This window comes from Sus scrofa, chromosome 6 (assembly GCF_054392235.1).
Source record: "Sus scrofa isolate SSC_HxYL_T2T_F1_AM1 chromosome 6, Sscrofa_HxYL_maternal_Yorkshire_Landrace_v2.0, whole genome shotgun sequence".
Lineage (NCBI taxonomy): Eukaryota > Metazoa > Chordata > Mammalia > Artiodactyla > Suidae > Sus > Sus scrofa.
The window spans coordinates 21543640-21564112 of NC_139388.1; the positions used below are offsets into that span (position 1 = coordinate 21543640).

The 20473-nt window shown below is 45.5% G+C and overlaps 1 protein-coding gene across 1 annotated transcript; it reads left to right on the top strand.

Moving 5' to 3' along the window:
* The first annotated feature begins 209 nt into the window (after positions 1-209).
* On the top strand, positions 210-8482 carry GINS3 (GINS complex subunit 3). The gene is given in 3 exon segments (NM_001244332.1): positions 210-550; positions 4843-5076; positions 7049-8482. Coding segments are annotated over 3 exon segments (651 nt in total). The 5' UTR covers positions 210-364; the 3' UTR covers positions 7280-8482.
* The last annotated feature ends 11991 nt before the right edge of the window (positions 8483-20473 follow it).

Consider the following 20473-nt stretch of genomic DNA (forward strand, 5'->3'; position numbering starts at 1 on the left):
CTTGCAGCTTCAAAGGCATTTCCTGCTTCTCTTTGAAGTTCTCACCCTGGGCTACACTGCGGGAAGAAAACTTAGTGCGGATCCACCTACTGCTCCCTCACCACGGAGTTGCGCAAAACCAAATCCGCAGATTTTGTCGATTGCTTCTTCCTGGGAAGACCCGCCTAGATCGACTGCTTCTGTCTGGCCCAACCCCGGGCGCGGGAAAAGAGTTTGAATCCTACCAGGTGGCCGCAAGGACCTCCTCAACCTTCAAAATCCTGACCAGCCTCAGCCACCGCCACCTCCTCCTCCTTCTACATCCCTGACTCCCCGAGGTCTCCAGAACAACGAGAGTGGAAGCAGAGGAGCTCCAGCCGCCGCCATGTCCGAGGCTTATTTCCGGGTGGAGTCTGGTGCGCTGGGGCCTGAGGAGAACTTTCTTTCCCTGGACGATATCCTGATGTCCCACGAAAAGCTCCCGGTGCGCACTGAGATCCCCATGCCGCGCCTCGGCACTTTCTTCCTGGACCGGAGCGGAGGGGCCGAGACAGACAACACGATCCCACAGGTAAGCCTTTGGCGCGGATCCCCTAACCAAAAGACTACCACTCCCAGTGGGCCTTGCGGCCCTGGGGCCGCATGACCGGGCGCCCTGCCTCCTGGGATCTGTAGTTTTAAGGAGGGGCCCGGAAGTGCGCTAAAGGAGTTCTGTCCGCCGATTCCCCGCGCTCTAGAGTCTTTCTCCCTACCTACTCTCCGCGACCCTTACGGAAACGAAATTTACACTGAGTCGTTGAGCTCCCTCCCACACTCAGTTTTGAAACCAACCAAATTCAGCAGTGTCTTCTCTCCCCGGCATGTGTTCTTGCTTTAGAATTGGCACCGACTGAATACTTGAGGACCAATGGTTCTGACCACTTTTGCCTTAAAACAAAAGTTTTTGCTTCTGTAGGAGCAAATAATATCGGGGAGCCCCAAGTTGCTAATTTCATTCCTGCATAACGATGACAGTATCACCTACCATTTACTGAGTTTTATTGCCAGCATGGATAGGGCAGGGGGAGTATAGTTTTCCGTGTATTAGCCTTTAATTTTTCAACAACCCTACTGTTAAGTGTTGTTACATGGGAGGAAATTGAAGCTCAGAAAGGTTGGGTAACTTGGCCAGGGACTCATAAGCGGTGAGCTTGGATTCGAACCTAAGACTGCATGACTTCAAATACGAGTTTGTCCCAGGAACTTGGCTTGTAATGGTTATTTTTGATTTCCTATTTAACCTGAGTTTTGTTTAGAAGGGTGTTTTTGTTTGGTCTGTTTTAATTTTTTTCAAAGTAGGACATATGCAAAGTTTAAAAAGTCAATAGTACCAAAAGATTTATAACAAAACATAGCAGGCCTTGCCTTGCTATGTCCCTTCCCATCTCCACAGTCTATGTTTTTCAGAGTTTCTTCAAGATTCACCTCCGTGTTTCTAAATAATGTTTTAAAGTTTATCTTCATTGTAAAAAAGAATTTAGACATTCTTTATTGACGGAAAACTCAATATGATAGTGAAGGGTTTAATTCTCTTGCGCACTGGTAGACAGAGATGTGCCCTACGTACTTTATTCGTATTTCCTTCTTTTTTACCTAACGCCCTATTTCTGTTTCAGGATCCCATCCAGGACAGCACATTGCATTTAGTAGCCATGGGTCCTTAGGCTCCTCATGGCTTTGATAGTTTATCAGACCTTCCTTGGTTTTAATGATCAGGAATTTTGTGAAGTGCTGACCCACTTTTTGGTAGAGTATGTTCCTCATTTGGGATTTGTCTGATGGTTTTCTCATAATTAGACAGTGTTTTGAGGAGGAAGACCATAGAGCATAGAGGTCAAGTGCCCTTTTACCAGGGTGTATACACCATCAGCATGACTTATCATGGTGATAGGAACCTTGATCACTTAGCTGAGGTGGGTTTGTCAGGATTCTTCACTGTAAATTACTCTTTTCACCCTTTCCACACTGTTCTCTCTGGAAGGAAGTTGTTATGTGCAGCTATGCTTAAGGAGTGGGGAATTATGCTCCATTCCTTGAGGGCAGAGTGTCTGCATAAATTATTTAGGATTCTTCTGCATGGGAAATTTGAGTAAAACGTCACATATTTAATTTCATTCTTAGATATAGGACTATTCAGATTTTCTATTCTTGTGTTACTTTTGATATGTTGGTTTTCCTCCTGCTAGGAATTTGAATATTTAAATGTTTAAATATAGTGGTATAATGTTGCTCAGAACATCCTTTTACTCTTTTTTTTTTTTTTAATTATAGCCTTTTGCTATTCTTTTTTTTTTTTTGTCTTTTTGTCTTTTTGTCTTTTTTGCCTTTTCTAGGGCTGCTTCCCACGGCATATGGAGGTTCCCAGGTTAGGGGTTTAATCGGAGCTGTAGCCACCGGCCTACGCCAGAGCCACAGCAACGCGGGATCTGAGCCACGTCTGTGGCCTACACCACAGCTCACGGCTACGCTGGATCCTTACCCCATTGAGCAAGGCCAGGGATCGAACTCAAAACCTCATGGTTCCCAGTTGGATCCACTAACCACTCGTTAGCTACTGTGCCAGGATGGGAACTCCGCCTTTTACTATTTTTTAAACATCTGTAGAATTATAACTATGTCTGGATTTTTATTCTTTCTATTGAGAAATTATGATCTCTCTCTCTCTCTCTCTTTTTTTTTTGGTGTTTTTAGGGCTGCACCTGAGGCTTATGGAAGTTCCCAGATTAGGGATTGAATCGGACGTGTACCCCCTGGACTACGCCACAGCCACAGCAATGGGGGATCCAAGCCCCAACCTGCACCACAGCTCACAGCAATACTGGATCCTTAACCCACTGAGCGAGGCCAAGGATCAACCCGCATCCTCATGAATACTAGTCAGAGTCATTACCACTGAGCCATAGTGGGGACTCCCGTGATCTTTTTCTTAATTAGTCTTACTGGGAGTTTACCAACTGTATTAGTCCCTTTTTTTTTTTTTTTGTCTTTTTTTTTTTTGTCTTTTTAGGGCCGTACTCACAGCATATGGAGGTCCCCAGGCAAGGGGTCTAATCATAGCTACAGCTGCTGGCCTACCACAGCCACAGTAATGCCAGATCCAAGCAACGTCTGCGACCTACACCACAGCTCACGGCAATGCCAGATCCTTAACCCACTGAGCGAGGCCAGGAATGGAACCTGCAACCTCATGGTTCCCAGTCGGATTCATTTCCGGGCTCCACGATGGGAACTCTTGCATTAGGCTTTTAAAAGAACTAAGTAATGGCTCTGTCAACTTTCTCATTTGTACTTTTAGGTCATTAAGTTCTTATCTTAATTAAAGTACTTTCCTTCTACTTTCTTTGGACTTAATTTTCTTTGTTCTCCTAACATTTTGAGATGGGTACGTAGGTCATTGATTTTTCAACTTTATGCTGGGCATTTCTCCTAAGCACAGCTTTAACTACATTTCACAAGTTTTAATCTGATTTTCATTTAATCTGATTTTTCATTGTGATTTCTTCTTTGACCCATGGATTATTTAGAAGACTGGTGCTTAGGTCCAAACATTTGGGGATTTTGCTCTGTACATTTTTGGGTTTGATTTCTGGCTTAATTCCCAGTGGTCGAAGAATGTAGTCTGAATCATTTCAGTTTTTCAAAAGTTAACACTTGCTTTAAGCCCCAGCATGAGATCAGTTTAACCTATATGCACTTGAAAAGCTGCATACTCTGAGGTCATGGTCCACAGTACGTGATCTCTACCTATAAATGAGGTCGAGTTGGTTATTTATTTTGTTGAGATTGTCTGTTTTCTCACTGAGTTTTGTTTGCTACTTCTTATTTATCTCAAGAGATATGTTAACGTCTCCCACTATAGGTACAGATTTTTCAGTTTCCTCTTAAGACTTCTGTCAGTTTAGACAGATATTTATATTTTTCTTGTGAATTTAATGACCCTTTTGTTATTGTCAAATGTCCCTCTTTTCTCTAGTAATGCTTCTTTCTTTTTTTAATTTTTATTCTATTGATTTATTTATTTTTCTTTTTAGGGCTGCACCTGATGCATATGGAAGTTCCCAGGCTAGCAGTTGAATCAGAGCTACAGCTGCCTATGCCAAGACACAGCCACACAAGATCCAAGCCGCACATGCAACCTACGCTGCAGCTTGCAACAATGCTGGATCCTTAACCCACTGAGCAAGGCCAGGTATTGAACCCGTATCTTCGCAGACACTGTGTTGGGTTCTTAACCCACTGAGCCACAGCAGGATCTCCTCTTGCTTCTTGATTTCTGAGTCTTCTGATGATAGATTCTCCATTTCTGTCTGTACAAGGGATCCCAAAGGATCCCAATTCCAGGTTTGATGATTCACTAAGAGGACTCACAAGACACATCAGATAGTCATACTTAATGTTTAAATGTGAATACGATGAAAGAATGCAGAGCACAATCAGCAAAGAGAAAGGGTGCATGAGATGCCGTTTGCAGAAAACCAGACAAGTTTCCAAGAGTCCTGTCCCAGTGGACGGGGCTGGATGCAGGACACGCTTAATTCTAACAATGAACATGCATGAAATATTGTCTCCCAGGGAAGCTCATTGGAGAGTCAGCCTCCAAGGTGCTAACTGGGAGCTGGTTATGTAGGCACCCTCTACCTAGCACATGCCAGCATCAGCCCACACAGTTCGTTTCTTCAAGTCACAGCTACATTGTCTGCGTTTGACCATCCCTCGCCTCAAGCAGCACTGATATTCCCTCAGGCCACGGCCGTTTCCTTTTTGTCAGGCACGTCTCCCTCCCGTGTTATATGTGTTTAAAGTCTACGATCCTGTCCCGTGCAGGGCTCCAAGCTTGAGCTCCCTTTGTGGCTAGCAAAAGGACTTTTCGACAACAAGCGGCGGATCCTTTCGGTGGAACTTCCCAAGATCTACCAGGAGGGTTGGAGGACGGTGTTCGGTGCAGATGCCAACGTGGTGGACCTCCACAAAATGGGGCCTCACTTCTACGGGTTCGGCTCCCAGCTCCTGCATTTTGACAGCCCAGAGAATGCAGACATCTCCCAGGCTCTCCTGCAGGCAAGTCATGGCTGTGAAAACCTGTGGCATTGCACACGTCTCGGGAGCCAGCCGAGGCAGCCACCAGACTCTTACCCGGGAAAGTGTATGATTTATATCATCAGTTTATTATTATTCCAGGCCAGCCTGCAGTTAGACTGTGTTTGCCAATCATATATGCACTTAACGTGTGACTTGTCCGGCACTTTGTGTGTGTGTGTGTGTGTGTTAGGGCCACACGCGTGGCATATGAAAGTTCCCAGGCTAGGGGTTGAATCGGAGCTGTTGCGGCTGGCCTGCACCACAGCCCCAGCAACTCGGGATCCGAGCCTCGTCTGCCACCTACACCACAGCTCACAGCAACACCAGATCCTTAACCCACTGAGCGAGGCCAGCGATGGAACCTGGGTCCTCATGGATCCTAGTTGGGTTTGTTTCTGCTGAGCCACAGTGGGAACTCCTTGTCTGCCCCTCTTCATATGTGCTTGCTAAGAATTGGGGCCAACAGGAAGTCCTGGCCATTAGAAAGGGGTGATGGTTGATTACAGGTGACAGACACCTAAATACATAGTCCCAGCCCGGCCTCAGGACAGGCCTGAGGATTCCTGTTGGAGATACACCCATCATTTGGTTCCTTGTTCCTCTCCCCTGTTCTGGGGTCACATCCTGTCTTGGCCACGAACTAGCTGTGTGACTCAGACAAGCTCCTTGAGTCCTCTAGGCATCAACTCTGCACCTGTAAGATGGAGATGATGATAATGCCAAAATTATAAAGGTGTCGTGAGATTATGCAGTGTCACTTACTAAACTGTGACCACTGTTTTGCATGGACAAAGCAGTGTTATTCATGTGTCACCATCCTTTACAGTATAATCTGACTTGAATGTTCCAAGGTTATTTTTACTCTGTTAATATTAGAAGAAACCATCCTTTCCAGCTCAGGTTTTACTTCCCTGTTTCTAGCTTTACAAGAAGTGCTGGCTCAAAACATGTTTGCTCCCTGGACTGTGGAGACACCCTCCCTCAGCCTCCAGGGCTGTTTGGCCTAACATGTCCCAGTGCTGCTTTTAATGTGGGCAGCAAAGGAAAACTTTGTTGCTGTCCTTTCAGACAAAGACCTCAATACCTCGACTGCAGACAGTTGGAGTTGATGAAACTCTTTTGAGCAGAAAGCTGAAAAGGAGGATCCGTCTGTCTTAGGATGTCACGAGAGCATGTTTTAGAATTGGAAGACTGCCCTTTTTAGGGTGTGACATGTTTTCATTTTGCATCACTGCTTTGACGTGTTGTAGATTAAGGTTGTTTACACAGAAGATGACGCCACCAGGAGGCAGTTGAAGAAACTGCAGCAAAGGCTTGTGGCGTGGACTCAGAGCCCTGTGATAAAATGACACTCGCAGACCCTATGTCTCCCTCCTGCCCTCAGATGGAAGGGAAAAAAAGTAGAAACTGCATTCAGTTAAATCAGGAGGCTTTTCTGGTTGAAACCTGTTTGCACGTGACCACAGTAGGTTTTTTTTTCTTTTTTGGCCGTCCCAAGGCACATGGAGTTCCTGGGCCAGGGATCAGATCCAAGCTGCAATTGCATCCTGGGTTCAGCTGGGCAATGCAGGATCCTTAACCCACTGTGCCGGCCAGGGATCAAACCTGCATCCCAACGCTCCCAAGATGCCCCCGATCCCGTTGAGCCATAGCGGGAACTCCCCACAATACATTTTTATGGCCTTTGTTTCTAATAATAACGGGGAGTGCTTTCTGAGGAGCTCGCCATTTGCCGGGTGCTCTACACATGTTGCTTCAGTGGATTTTCATCACAGTCCAGACAAGGAGACCGAGACTCGGCCACTCGCAGTAACTTGCCTGAGCAGCAGTGGAGACTCAGACCAAGTCCTAAACCAGATCTTTCCCTTTCACGCAGTGTGGACGTCCAGGGATTAAAAATGTATCTGATTGCTCGCTCTCTCTCTCTCTCTCTCTCTCTCTTCTTCCTCAGACGTTTATTGGCCGCTTCCGCCGCATCATGGACTCCGCCCAGAACGCTTACAACGAAGACACTTCGGCACTGGTAGCCAGGCTGGACGAAATGGAGAGAGGCTTGTTTCAAACAGGGCAGAAAGGACTGAATGACTTTCAGTGTTGGGAGAAGGGCCAGGCATCTCAGATCACAGCTTCCAACCTTGTTCAGAACTACAAGAAGAGAAAACTCCCTGACATGGAAGACTGAAGGCCGGAAGAACACAGAACTGCTCCCTCTAGACGTCTTCCTCTGTGTGTCCTTGATGAAGCCCAGCTCGCCTTGGAAAGGGCCAGCATCACGTCCCATCCTGCGGCTTCTCTCCTGCAGGAGTGTTGGGAGGGGTACCATTGGGTAGGGAAAGGATATGCTGGGGGTGTCCCACCTGTTGACCCCCAGCCCAGGCCTGCGTGACCCAGGGGCCCACGGCCAGGGAGAAGTCCAAGCCCTTCACAAATAAGGATCATCAATACCTACGTCGCAATAGAGTTGGAAGTGGGTTTCCTCACGGGAGTGGGGACGGCCTTAGATGTCCAGTTCCACCAGCTCCAAAGCATGGGTGGAAATGGGCCTTCCTCGCCTGCTCACAGAATGTTCTCTTGAGCTTCCATGCCTCATCTTCCTCATGGTGCCACAAAGGACAGCCCCCCCCAGGATGCTGGCCCTACCTGTAAATATCCCCTACCACCTGCCTGTGGGGAGTTACCCCAATTTCCAAAAACTGTCTCCAGGAATTAGGAAGGCAAAGGGAAAGGCTGATGAGTGGCATGGTTTTTACTAAAGAGAAGACGTTGCTTTCCTCTTCTGTAGTGACGGGAAAGGGTTAACCTGAGCTTGCTTTGCCTCAGATCTTTAGAGCAGTGGCAAGGTTCTGCCATTCCCTCCCCAGCAAAGCTGTCAGGGAGTCGTTTGGAACTGCAAAGTAGTTATTAAAGGGTGGTAACCAGCCCATGTGACATTGAAATCAGAGCTTCAGGGTTGCCTAATGAAGAGGGCTGTTTGAGAAGCTCAGCAGCGTGGCTGTCGTGAGCGTTGTTTTTCTCGTCAATAAATTTCGCAATGTTATGACAGAGAAGATTCCTGACCTGTTACTAAGAATCCATTTAAGCAACCACAAAACCCTTCCCCGGGCGATCAAGGAGGAAACCTCAGGCAGAGTCGGGCACAGCTTTCCTGGGACCCCCTGGGCCTTTCGAGGGGCAGCCGTCTCCACACTGTTGGCTCCCCTTCCAACTTCCCACCACTGCCTGTGTCGTTGGAAATTAGGGTGGGGTTTCAGTCTCCAAATTGTGCCGATGTTGTGGGGCAGACTTAGAATGTCAAAAATGTTTTTTAAATGCCTGTTTTAAGATGGAACTGAGGTTTTTATAATTTGATTTTGGTGCTAAATAAATGATCCTCTTTGCCCCTGCATACGTTCTGTCCGAGTTCTATTTCTGTAACTGGAGTCCTGCAGATGATCAGGCAAAGCTATCAGAGAATTTTTGTCTGATTGTATTTGACAGTAATGTCCAAATAAATCCATGTTTTAGCAACTGCTCTTTTGTTTGCACAATACTCATAAATGTCGGGGACATTCTCCACTGGGATGTGCCGTGTCCTAAAAAAGAACGACGACTTCCATTACTGGCAGAGCTTTTACGTAGAGTCAGGGCCTGCAAATGAAATTCATTGTCAGCGAGAAGAGCATATTGTTTAATTTTTGGATTCATAGACAGCTTTGTTTGCAAAGTCAATCCTCAGGCTGTTGCCTTTTTTTTTTTTCTTATTAAAAATTTTGCTCAGCGGCCACATGCCAAGAATACATGAGTGCACACGTTCAGAATTTGTTCCATCTTAAGTTCTGAACGAGTTACATTACAAGGAGCGTCTGAACCCCATTTCTAATTACAAATTTGCCTTCGAGCCTGTCAATTCCTAGCCCTCTCCCCCCTGCAGCCGTCCCCCACATCACTCTTGGATTATGATTTGCTCCCTTTGCCAAAGAGCTGAATTTTTCAAAATAAGTCAACAAATGAGCTCAAATACCAACTCGCTCTTCCAGTCAAGGGGAATGTGTGCTCTTTCCCTTAAAGGCTCTGTTCCCAGGTAACTCGGGCCTAAGTTGGCCTTAGTTATATACAGAAGACCTCACTGTCTTCAGGTTTTTCCCTGGGGTACAAGCTGGACTTTCCTAGAGGAGGGGACAAGACTCGGTCTCCCAGGTCAGTTCCTCCCGCTCTTGTGGCCTCAGCGTTTTGGAAGTCTTCAGCTTCAGTCCTTAGGTCTCTTCTGGCCATTCTGACTTCCTCCAGTGTCGGGCTTTAAATACCACCATCTCTACACTGATGGCTCCCAAATGCCATCTCCAGCCAGACCTCTCCCTTCAACCCCAGACGACCACGTGCTGGACTTTCCACCGGGACGTCTGAGCCCATGCGGCTAAAACTGAGGCTCTCGTCTTACTCTCTCTCAGTCTCCCCCTCCTGTCATCTTTCTCATCTCTGTTTCTGACAACTCCATCCTTCCGCACTGCTCAGGACAGATGTAGTGGTCCTCCTTGGCCCTTTTGCTCTTGCTCTGCATCTCCGTATGGTTGGCAGGACCTCCCTGTCTCCCTGCCGCCGCCTCCTCCATTCCTGTTGGGGATGTTGGGGTCGCTTTCCCACTGCCTCCCTGCATTCATCCGCCCTCCTCGCCTTCAGACTCTTCTCACCAGAGCAGCCAGAGTGGTCTTATTTAAAAGTAAATCAGATTACTCCTCTGCTCAAAACCCTCCCTTCGCAGAAAAAGGCCACTCTGCCATAGCAGCACCATTTGTTAAAAAAGTTCATCTTTACCCCAGCGACTGGGTATTGAATTTTCTTACTGTTTCTATAGCAGAAATAATCTGTCCCTTATTTTCAATAAAAAAAATCACCTTCTGCCGCCTAAGAGAGTTCTGAGCGTTTTATAGTGTCTTGTTCATCTCTCAGCATTGCGGAACCTGAGAAGTGTCTGGAATACTGTGTCCAAAGTAGTGACATTGGAATGCAGAAATACTGAGAAGTTCATGCAAGTTCATACAGAAGTCAGTGTGCTCTTTCTGTTCTCTTCTGGTCCAGCAATCTTCAAGAAATCCCAGGAGTACTTTCCATCTCTATGCTTAGAACAACTGTGTTTAAGTGAAACTATGGTCTATAACCCTGATCTTGGCTGTGGAAGATAATTGCAAAGGCTGTACTCGTGTTTCTGGAAGTACCTTTGTCTTCAAGAGAAAATTCTATCCCTGAAGTAACCTGTTGCACAAAACATAGGATAGTTGCTTAAACTGTAAGAATTACTTCAAGAATCTTAATTTCAGGAGTCCCTTGGTGGCTCAGCAGTCAGCGAACTCGACTAGGATCCAGGAGGATGTGGGTTCGATCCCTGGCCTCACTCAGTGGGTTAAGGATCTGGTGTTGCCTTGAGCTATGGTGTAGGTCACAGACATGGCTTGGATCCTGTGTTGCTGTGGCTGTGGTGTAGGCCGGCAGCTGTAGCTCTGATTAGACCCCTAGCCAGGGAACTTCCATATGCCACGAATGCAGCCCTAAAAAGCACACACGCACAAAAATCTTAATTTCAACCGTAGGTAAACTGGAAATTTTTGGGTTTTGGTTTGCTTTGGTTTAGTTTTATTAAACTGGAAATTTGAATATTGATTACACAAAGAAACAATTTTTAAAAGAACTAAATGCATTGAACCTAAAGAAAAGTGTCTTAAAATTTGGAACTCTCTAACTATTGATATTACCATTTTGAATGGGCAATAAACCTCCCATCATTCATGAGTGGTGAATAAAATGTATAGTGAATTAAAGGCAAGTCAGTATACAGCTGCCCTCTTGTGAGGCAAATGGTTGACCCAGGCCACACAGGCCCAGCCTGGTTTTGTTTGAGCTCATTTTGTTGATTGTTCCAGGCTTCTGCCTTTCTGCCTCGTTAATCAAAGGAGACACCGTACAACCAGACACAGTCAGACACAACTTGCTTGCCAAGGACGTGAGACAAGCATTCTGCTCTCTTGGTGCCTGAGTCGTGGTCTAAAGGACAGAACAAAAGAGGCGGCCCCAGAAGCCAGAGGTCTCCTATCTGTCAGAGTCAGTCAACGAAAGGGGCATCATTTCATTAAACGTTTTCATTTGGAAGTCATTTCAGATTTATAGAATAGTTGTAAAGATAGTATAGACAGTTCCCCTGTATCCTTTATCTAGCTTTCCCTAATGTCTTATGTAATCATGGTACGTTTATCAGATACTATTGACTAAGCCACAGGCGTTAGGTTTCACCAGATTTTCCACTAAGGTCCTTTTCCTGTTCTAAAATAAAATGCCAAGTTTTACGTTGCGTTTGGGGAGCAATAATTTTTGAGAGCAAGTTTGGAGTGCAAAACAGCAATAGACTCCTCCCTACATTAATTTCAGAAGTCAGGCGTATTGGAAAGTCTTCGCTGCTGCGTCGTGGTGCATAGCTGGGGCCAGCCAAGGACCTGGGATTGTACAGGCGGAAGCTGCTGGCGTAGAGAGAATCGAGAAGGGAGAGAGTATTTGCTTTTCACCTGAAATGTTCACTTTTCCCCCCAGTACTTGCATCTGATGTGAAAAGGCCTCTTTGATTGTACCATAAACTTGTTGCTTTCTCCCTCTGACACCAGTTACTTGATTTCCTCCTCTTTCCCTTCTGGCACATGCTAGCTCATTTTCCCTTGTGTCTAAATGAGTTTAAAATGAGCATGGCTTTATACGCCAACATCATTAACAAGTGTCAGCGCAGCTCTGAAGAGAGTGTCTGGGCACTGCTCCTGCTTCAAAATCAGTAAAGGGAACATGTAGAACAAGCTAATCCTTACAAACATCTCCCACCCATGGCCAGTTTAAAAAAAAAAAAAAGAGCCCAGAGGATTATATCTTTATGACATTCTCTGCTCCTGTATCGCCCTTGACAGAGAAGTTTCTTTGATTCTCACATGATTTGCAGGAATCCCTTTGGGCAACTAAAATTCTGCCCTAAAGATTGTTTCTTTAGATGCAGAAAGCAAATGATGAGCTAAAAGCTATGGATTCAGGGGCAAGAGACGAGAGAGGGGAGAGAAAGATGGTGTGATTTGTTGATGGAAAGGGGTGGTGAGGAGGCATTTTGATGCTTGAAGAAAAACTAGAGACCAAAACCAGTATGAAAAGCCAGCATCAGAGTTCCCATCGTGGCTCAGCGGAAATGAATCTCACTAGCATTCATGAGGACGCAGGTTCGATCCCTGGCCTCGCTCAGTGAGTTTAGGATCCGTCGTGGCTATAAGCTGTGGTGTACGTCACAGATGCAGCTCGGATCACAAGTTGCTGTGGCTGTGGTGTAGGCCGGCAGCTGTAGCTCCGATTAGACCCCTAGCCTGGGAACTTCCATATGCCGCGGGTGAGGCCCCAAAAAAGACCAAAAAGAAAAAGAAAAAATTAAAAAGCCAGCATTGCAGGGGTCATGGGAGGGAGAGATGACAACGGCTGTTCCCAGAGTGGGGCTTTATCTTAATGGGAACAAGAGGGCCTGGCACTTGGCTATCTCTTAGATTCAAGAGCAAAACACTTAAAAAACTCTTCAAAAGACACTGTCATTTTCTAATTTAGCATTTTGTGTTCACTCATTTCTTCATCCAAGAATCCAGATAAAAATTATGTAACATGCTCTTCTTGAAGTCACTGAGCATTCCGGAAGTATTTTCTCAGGCTTTGAGCCAGTTCAGCCCTTGATCAACATTTCACAGGATCCTACTGGCTGAATTTCTAGATCATTTCAAAGATTTTTAGGGAGAGCTCACCATGTAACACAATACATCATGTTCAGGTGGAGTCAGCAGTGCAAATCAAGCTCTCCAATTTTTAAGGCTTTTTTAAAAAAAATCACTTTGTTTATTTTACTTATTTTTTAATTGAAATATAGTGGGTTAACAGTGTGTTAAATTCTGCTGTAGAGCAGAGTGACTCAGTTATATATAAATATTCTTTTTCATTATGGTTTATCGCAGGATATTGAATATAGTTCCCCGTGCTCTACGGCAGGACCGTGTTGTGTATCCATCCCATGTGTACACTAGTTTGCCTCTGCTAATCCCAAAGACCCAATCCTTCCTTCCCCACCTTTTCTCTCCCTTGGCAACCACGGGTCTGTTCTCAATGTCTTTGAGTCTGTTTCTGTTCTGTAGCTAAGTTCATTTTTGCCATATTTTAGATTCCACATATAGGTGATCTCACACAGTATTTGCCTTTATTCTTCTGACTTATTTCACTTAGCATGATAATCTCTTGTTGCATCCATGTTGCTACAAATGGCATTATTTCATTTTTATGGGTGCATAGTATTCCAGTATGTATATATGTGTGTGTGTGTGTGTATACACCACGTCTTAATCAGGTCATCTACTGATAGGCATTTTGGTTGTTTCCGTGTCTTAGCTATTGTGACTAGGGCTGCTATGAACATAGGGGTGCATGTATCTTTGAATTATAATTTTGTCCCAGTATATACCCAGGAGTGGGATTGCAGGATCGTATGGCAGTTCTATATTTAGTTTTCTGAAGAACCTCCATGCTGTTCTCCAAAGTGGTTGTACCAGTGTACATTCCCACCAAGAGTGTAGGAAGATTATTTTTCCTCCTCACCCTCTCCAGCATTTGTTATTTGTAGACTTAGTAATGATGGCCATTCTGACTGGTACGAGGTGGTACCTCACTGTAGTTTTAATTTTCATTTCTCTGATAATTAGCGATGTTGAACATTTTTTCACGTGCCTACTGTCCATCCATTTGTCTTCTTTGGAGAAATGTCACTTTAGGTCTTCTGCCCATTTTTCAATTAGGTTGTTTTGTTGTTGCTGTTGAGTTATATGAGTCGTTTGTACATTTTGGAGCTTAAACCCTTGTCAGTTTCATCATAAGCAATTCTTTTCTCCCATTCAGTAGGTTGTCTTTTAGTTGTGTTTGTGGTTTCCTTCACTCGGCAAAAGCTTGTAAGTTTGATTAGGTCCCATTCATTTTTTTGGTTTTATTTCTATTGCCTTGGAAGACTGACCTAAGAAAACATTTCAGAGACCATGTCAAAGAATGATTTGCCTGTGTTCTCTTCAAGGATTTTTATGGTGTCATGTCTTATGTTGAAGTCTTTAAACCATTTTGAGTGTATTTTTGTGCATGGTGTGAGGGTGTGTTCTAGTTTCATCAATTTACATGCAGTTGTCCAGTTTTCCTAGTACCACTGGCTGAAGAGATTGTCTTTTCCCCATTTTATATTCTTGCCTCCTTTCTTGAAGATGAATTCATTGTAGGTGTCTGGGTTTACATTTGTATAGTATTTCAGATTCCACATATAAGTGATATCATATGGTATTTTAAAGCATTCTTAAAAGAAATCAGTAAAAATGGAAAAACCTTACTCCATTTGAAAGGCTGTTCTATCCATAGACCATTGTGATTTTTATTTTAATTTTTATTCTTTTTGCCTTTTTTAGGGCTGCTCCCGTGGCATATGGAGGTTCCCAGGCTAGGGGTCCAGTCAGAGCTGTAGCCCCTGGCCTACGCCACAGCCACAGCAACGCGGGATCCAAGCTGCTTCTGTGACCTACACCACAGCTCATGGCAACGCCGGATCCTTAACCCACTTAGCAGGGCCAGGGATCGAACCCCCGTCCTCATGGATGCTAGCCAGATTCGTTTCCGTTGAGCCACAACGGGACCTCCAAGACGATTGTGATTTTAAAAGGCTTTTCTACCACTGCAAATAAAACAGAAACCATGGGGGGTGGGGGAAATGTCTTGGCTTATTGTATATGTATCTGTTGAGAGAACTGTTTAGCTGAGTTAAATGGAGATGGATGGATTGCCTTACTTAATTCTGGCTGAAGCATACACACCCCCTTTGATGTCATTCACATGGTGTGGCAGGGTCCCTTGGGGACGTACGTTGTGAAATAGTCTCTCAGGAAAGAGTTATGTCTTCAGGCCCCCACGGAGACCCCTTTGTTGGGTAGTGTCACTCCTGTTCCCTTCTAGGAATGTAATGGGTAGTAGATGTCTGCCTGATGGCCACTCACTCCCTGTCTGCCTTGGGCCAAAGGGTAGGAAGTCGCAGGCCAGTTTTCCCAGTTTAAGGGTGGACTGGGAGCTGGGCCATCTACAGGTCACCCATCGAACTCTCTCCTGCTGGCCACAGGACCTTTCTTTGTGCTTCTTCTCATCAACATCCAGCCTCTACTCTGGGTTTGGTGCCCAGAATTTTTTTTGGAGGCCTCAGAGGCCATGCCCACCTGCTCCTTCCAACTTCTTCCCAAAATAAACAGACGGTGGAGGAATGGAGAGTTTCTCTTCCAATCTCCCTAAATTAGTGGCTGCTGCCCAAAAGCTTGGTGCTGAAGGGGTGTGCAAGGATTAACTGGTCTACAGGCTATAGAATAACTCTTTGCCATGTTACATTTAATCTATGTAAAAGAATTCGTGTAACACATTTTAGATTATGTTGTAAAGACAAGAACACCCAGGAAACTTGCACTCACTTAAGTTCTAGAACATAGTCAGTTTCTTGGTTCCTTCTGCATGCCTGCTGCCTCCACCCCCCAGAGAAATCACTCTTCCGGATTTTAGGTTTAGTACCTCTTTGTTTTCTATTTCTAATGAATGTGGTTTTTTGATTTGGTTCTGAACTCCGTAAAAATAACACCCTGCCGCGCCCAGGCTTCTTTCACTCAATTTTACGTTTTAACTTTCAGCTAGGTTCTTACAGTTCATTTTTACTGCTGAATGATACTCTATTCTGGGAACATGCCACAATTTCCATAAGCATTCTCTTATCATTGGACATTTGGTTCATTTCCAGTCCTTTTTTCTATGGCAAACATTGTCATCATGCACATTTGTGCTCACATCTGAATCATGTATTTAAGAGTTTCTCTGGGGTGAATTTCACCTAAAAGCTCAATTGCTGGCTTGTAGGGTCTGTGAGTGCTCAGCGTCACAAGATACTGCCAACATGTACCAATTTACTCGCCCATCTGTTATGTAGAAGAGTCCTCCTTATTAGATTTCTTAATTTTTGCCCAGTTAATTGGTATAAAATGATACTTCATTGTGATGCTGATTTGCATTTTCCTGAGCACTAATGAGGCTGAGTATTTTATTATATGTTCATTGTCCATTCATGCTTCCTCTTCTGTGAAATTCCTTTTTATGAGTCTGGTCCATTTTTCTACGAGGTCGTTTGTCTTTTCTCCTACTGATTATAGAAGTATTCTGCACACAAATCTTTTATCAGTTATCTGTGTTACAAAAAATCCCCCAGTTTGTGGCTTCTCTTTTAATTTTCTTTGTAGAATCTTTTGATGAATAGAAAAGTTCTTAACCTACTTTTTTTTTTTCACTAGAAGAGAAAATAGGCAGGAAGAGGTAAGAGAATTTTTAATATAAAAGTTCATTCTTACTACGGAAGAATGAAGAAGTTGGACCCTTACCTAACACCATGTACAAAAATTAATTCAAAATGGGTTAAAAACCTAAGCATAGGCCTAAAATTATAAAACTCCCGGGAAAAAAGCTTAACGACATTGGATCTGGTAATGATTTCTTGGCTATGACACCAAAAGCACAGGCAACAAAAGCCCAAAGAGACAAAGGGCCTACATCAAACATCAAAACTGCTGTGCATCAAAGGAAACTGTCAGCAGAATGAAAAGGCAAAGTACTGAATGGATAAAACATTTGCAAATCATATTCTGATATGAGGTTAATATTCAGACTATATAAAGAACTCCTACAACTCAACAACCTAAAACAACCCATTCTAAAAATGGGCAAGGACTGCAGAGACATTTCTCCAAAGACGATATAGAGCTGGTGGAACAGAAAAGATGCTCAACATCACTCATCATTAGGGAAAAGCAAATCAAAACCAATGAGATATCACCTTACACCCATTTGAATGGCCGTGAAAGAGACAGGGGAAGGCAGGCAGGCAGGCAGGCGGGCATAGATGTACAATGGAATATTCAGTCTTAAAAAGAAGGGAGGGAGTTCCTGTTGTGGCTCAGTGGAAACAAATCCGACTAGAATCCATGAAGATGTGGGTTCAATCCCTGACCTCACTCAGTGGGTTAAGGATCTGGTGTTGCCGTGAGCTGCGATGTATGTAGGTCCAAGATGCAGCTCACATCTGGCATTGCTGTGGCTGGGGCCTAGGCCAGCAGCTGCAGCTCCGATTACAGCCCTAGCCTGGGAACATCCACATGCTGCAGCTGCAGCCCTAAAAAGGAAAGAAAGAAAGAAGTGAAAGAAAGAAAAAGTGAATTCCGACACCTGCTACAACATGGATAAACCTTGAGAACGTTATGCTGAGTGAAATAAGCCAGTCACAAGAGGACAAATACTGTGTGATTCCATTGATATGAGATACCTAGAGCAGTCAGACTCTTGCGAACAGAGAAAAAGGTGGCTGAGGGAAGGGGGAATGGGGAGTTGTTCAAAGATACGGAGTTTCCGTTCTGCAAGATGAGCAAGTTGTAGAGATTTGTTGCACAGCAACGTGAATACACATAACATTGCTGAACTGTACACTAAAAGTGGTTCAGATGGTAAATTTTATGTTTTTCTAACCTGATTAAAACGTCTCAGTGTTGTAGCTAATAATAGCTTTTATGTATTGAGTACTTACTCTGTGCTAGGCACTGCAATATCAGCTTTATACACATTATCTTGATATCTCATGTACTCTTTACAACAACCCTGAAAACAAAATTACTTTTTCTCCTCCTTTTCCAGAGACAGAGACAGGCTAAGTGACGTTAAGCAGCTGCCCAAGGTCACAGGTGCTGAGCCCAGGGTGCGAACACACATCCTGCTGATCCTGAAGGCAGCTCTTAGCGGCTCCAGTAAGTGGCAGAGCCCAGCCAGGAGCCATGGGCATCTCTTCCTACCACACCACCAGGCATCTTTCTCTTCGGCTTTGGTCCTCCGAGTACAGCTTCTATAGCTATCACCAACGCCATCACTCCTAAGCATGTCTTTTGGGGAAACTGACCTAAGCTATGCCTATGTCACGTCACCAGGATTTGCAGTATAAATAGGACTCCGCTTTCTGTTTCAGAACACTGCTCCTGTCATTGACAATTCAGGCTCATTCCTGAGATACAAGTTGCTATTTTTGAAAAGTTCTCTTGCCTGGTATCTCGCCCCAGGGGCCCTTGGCCTGCTTCATCTGGTATCTCAATTGGCAGAACACAACGCAGCCCTCTGGATTGGATTATATGTGTCTAATCTGCAAGCTGGGCTGTTCACAAACCTCCCCTGCCTCCCTCCAACCGCACCCCACCCCCTTGCTCAAAACAGTGCCCAGTGGCTGATGGTTGGCCCCGTGGCAGGGAGGTCTGCAGAAAGAGGAGCCCACAGGGCAAGCCTGGCTGGTTTTCCAGCCTCTTGCAATGCAAATTCGCTGAGAGCAGGACCTGACCCCATTCCTTCACTTCTGCAGTGATGCTCTCCTCCGCCAGCACCGGGTGCGGGGTCCTCAGCAGGCAGCAGAAGGGTCCCTCCTCCCCGCCTTTGTGGTTTACATTCCCACGGTGGATTAGATCTGATTCCAACAAGGTCTGTGATGTGAATTAAAGGGCGGGTGAGGGAAATCAGCTCCAGGGACTTTCTTCACCCCGCATGTTCATAGCGGGCCTCTCGGAGTCAGGACGCGGAATCGGCCGGGTGAGGAACCCAGGGAAGAACCTTCCTGGAGTGAGGGGAGCAAGAGCCACGACCCTGGGGCAGGAAACAGTGGGGTCCATGGCTTGGCCTGTTCTGAGGATGGGAAAGCGGGCCTGGATGGCAGGAGCGTGGAGGACGAGGAGGAGTGACAGGCAGTGAAGTGGGGGAAGGAAGCAGGGACCAGACCATCACAAGCAAGAGCCCGTACAAATTGCCTGAGAGCTTGAAGCACCATCCCAAGTCAGGGGGTGTGTGTTGGGGTCAGGGTGGGGCTCGTAGGGAGGCCTCCCGGGGGAGTGACATGGAAGCAAAGTCCTGCAGCAGTGATTCTCAAAGCGGGGTCTCCAGACCAACAGCATCTGCACTACCGTGAATGTGTTAGAAATGCAAGTTCTCGGGCCCCACTCCAGACCTACTGGGTCCCCCAGAGCACCAAGCCCCAAGCTTGTACCCAGGAGATGCTCCATTTATTAAATGGTTGAAGCTGTCCAGTTCCAGAATGTGCCCAGTGTTAAAACGCAGAGTCCCACGGCGGGGCGCCTGGCAGAGAGCAAGTCGCACCCACCCCAGCATGGAAGGGAGGACAGGGCCCGGCTCTCACGGGTGTGGCTGATTCAAAGTGCAAAGGTAGAGAGAAAAATGCCTCTCTACACCTCTGCCAAGTGAAACTTCACACTTGGCCTCTGTGCCCTGGGGCAGTGCTCAGACTCTTACAAGGTGGGGAAGAAATTAACATTCACTGGAAGCCATTAAACTGGTTTTGAGTTACAAAAATCAGACCAAAAAAAAAAACAAAAAAACAAAACCCAAACCAAACCAAAACAAACCCTACCCTATAGAAGGAAAAGTATATTATCTGCAACCTCAGTGAACTTGAGATCAACTGCAGAGAATGTTCCTAAATTATCTGCTAAGAAAACCCACCTGGGGCTGAGAATGAGCCTGAGATGTCAACCCCCAGGGGTCCTTTGGAAAGGAAAGTTCTCTGCCTGTGAACAGAACAGAACAGAACAGAACAGAATGCTGACTTTTAAAAAGCGCCTCCTCCACAGCGCTGCAGAGCATGAGGCCTGGACACTTTAATTACTCTGAGAGAAACAAGTTAATGGGACTTTAATAAAAATAGAACCCAAACAGGCGTTGAGTCCCCTATTTTTTGCAGCCAGGGGCGCTGCCAGAGCACTGGTGCTAGGGCTGACCCCCTTTATGCGGTGAGACCCTACTGAGAATTACAGTAGGGAAATGGACTCGTGGATTCAATATTTTGAAAATCTACAAAAGGCAGTTTGAGAAGTCAATTATGGCTTAGTCTATCCAGGAAAGAAACAAAAACAGGTCAAATCATGTCCCCAAATCACCATGGGCACTAAAGGCTTGGAGACGGGTGTTCAGCGCCACCGAGGCCGATGACGCCTACGGCCTGCTCTCCAGCCAGTTCAGATCTTCAAAAGGAGAGCGTCAGTTTTTATCTCATCAGTGGTTTTAGGCAGGATCATTTCATAACGTAGGGCCCAGGCCCTGGGTTGAGGCGAAATGGGCTTGAATCCCAGCTTGGTCACTTCAGAGGTGCCCGACTTAGGGGTAAGTTGCCCACCTCTGTGCCTCACTTTCCTCATCTGTAAAATGGGAGTCCTAATCATACTGCTCTCATAGGGTCTTTTTTTTTTGCTTTTTAGGGCTG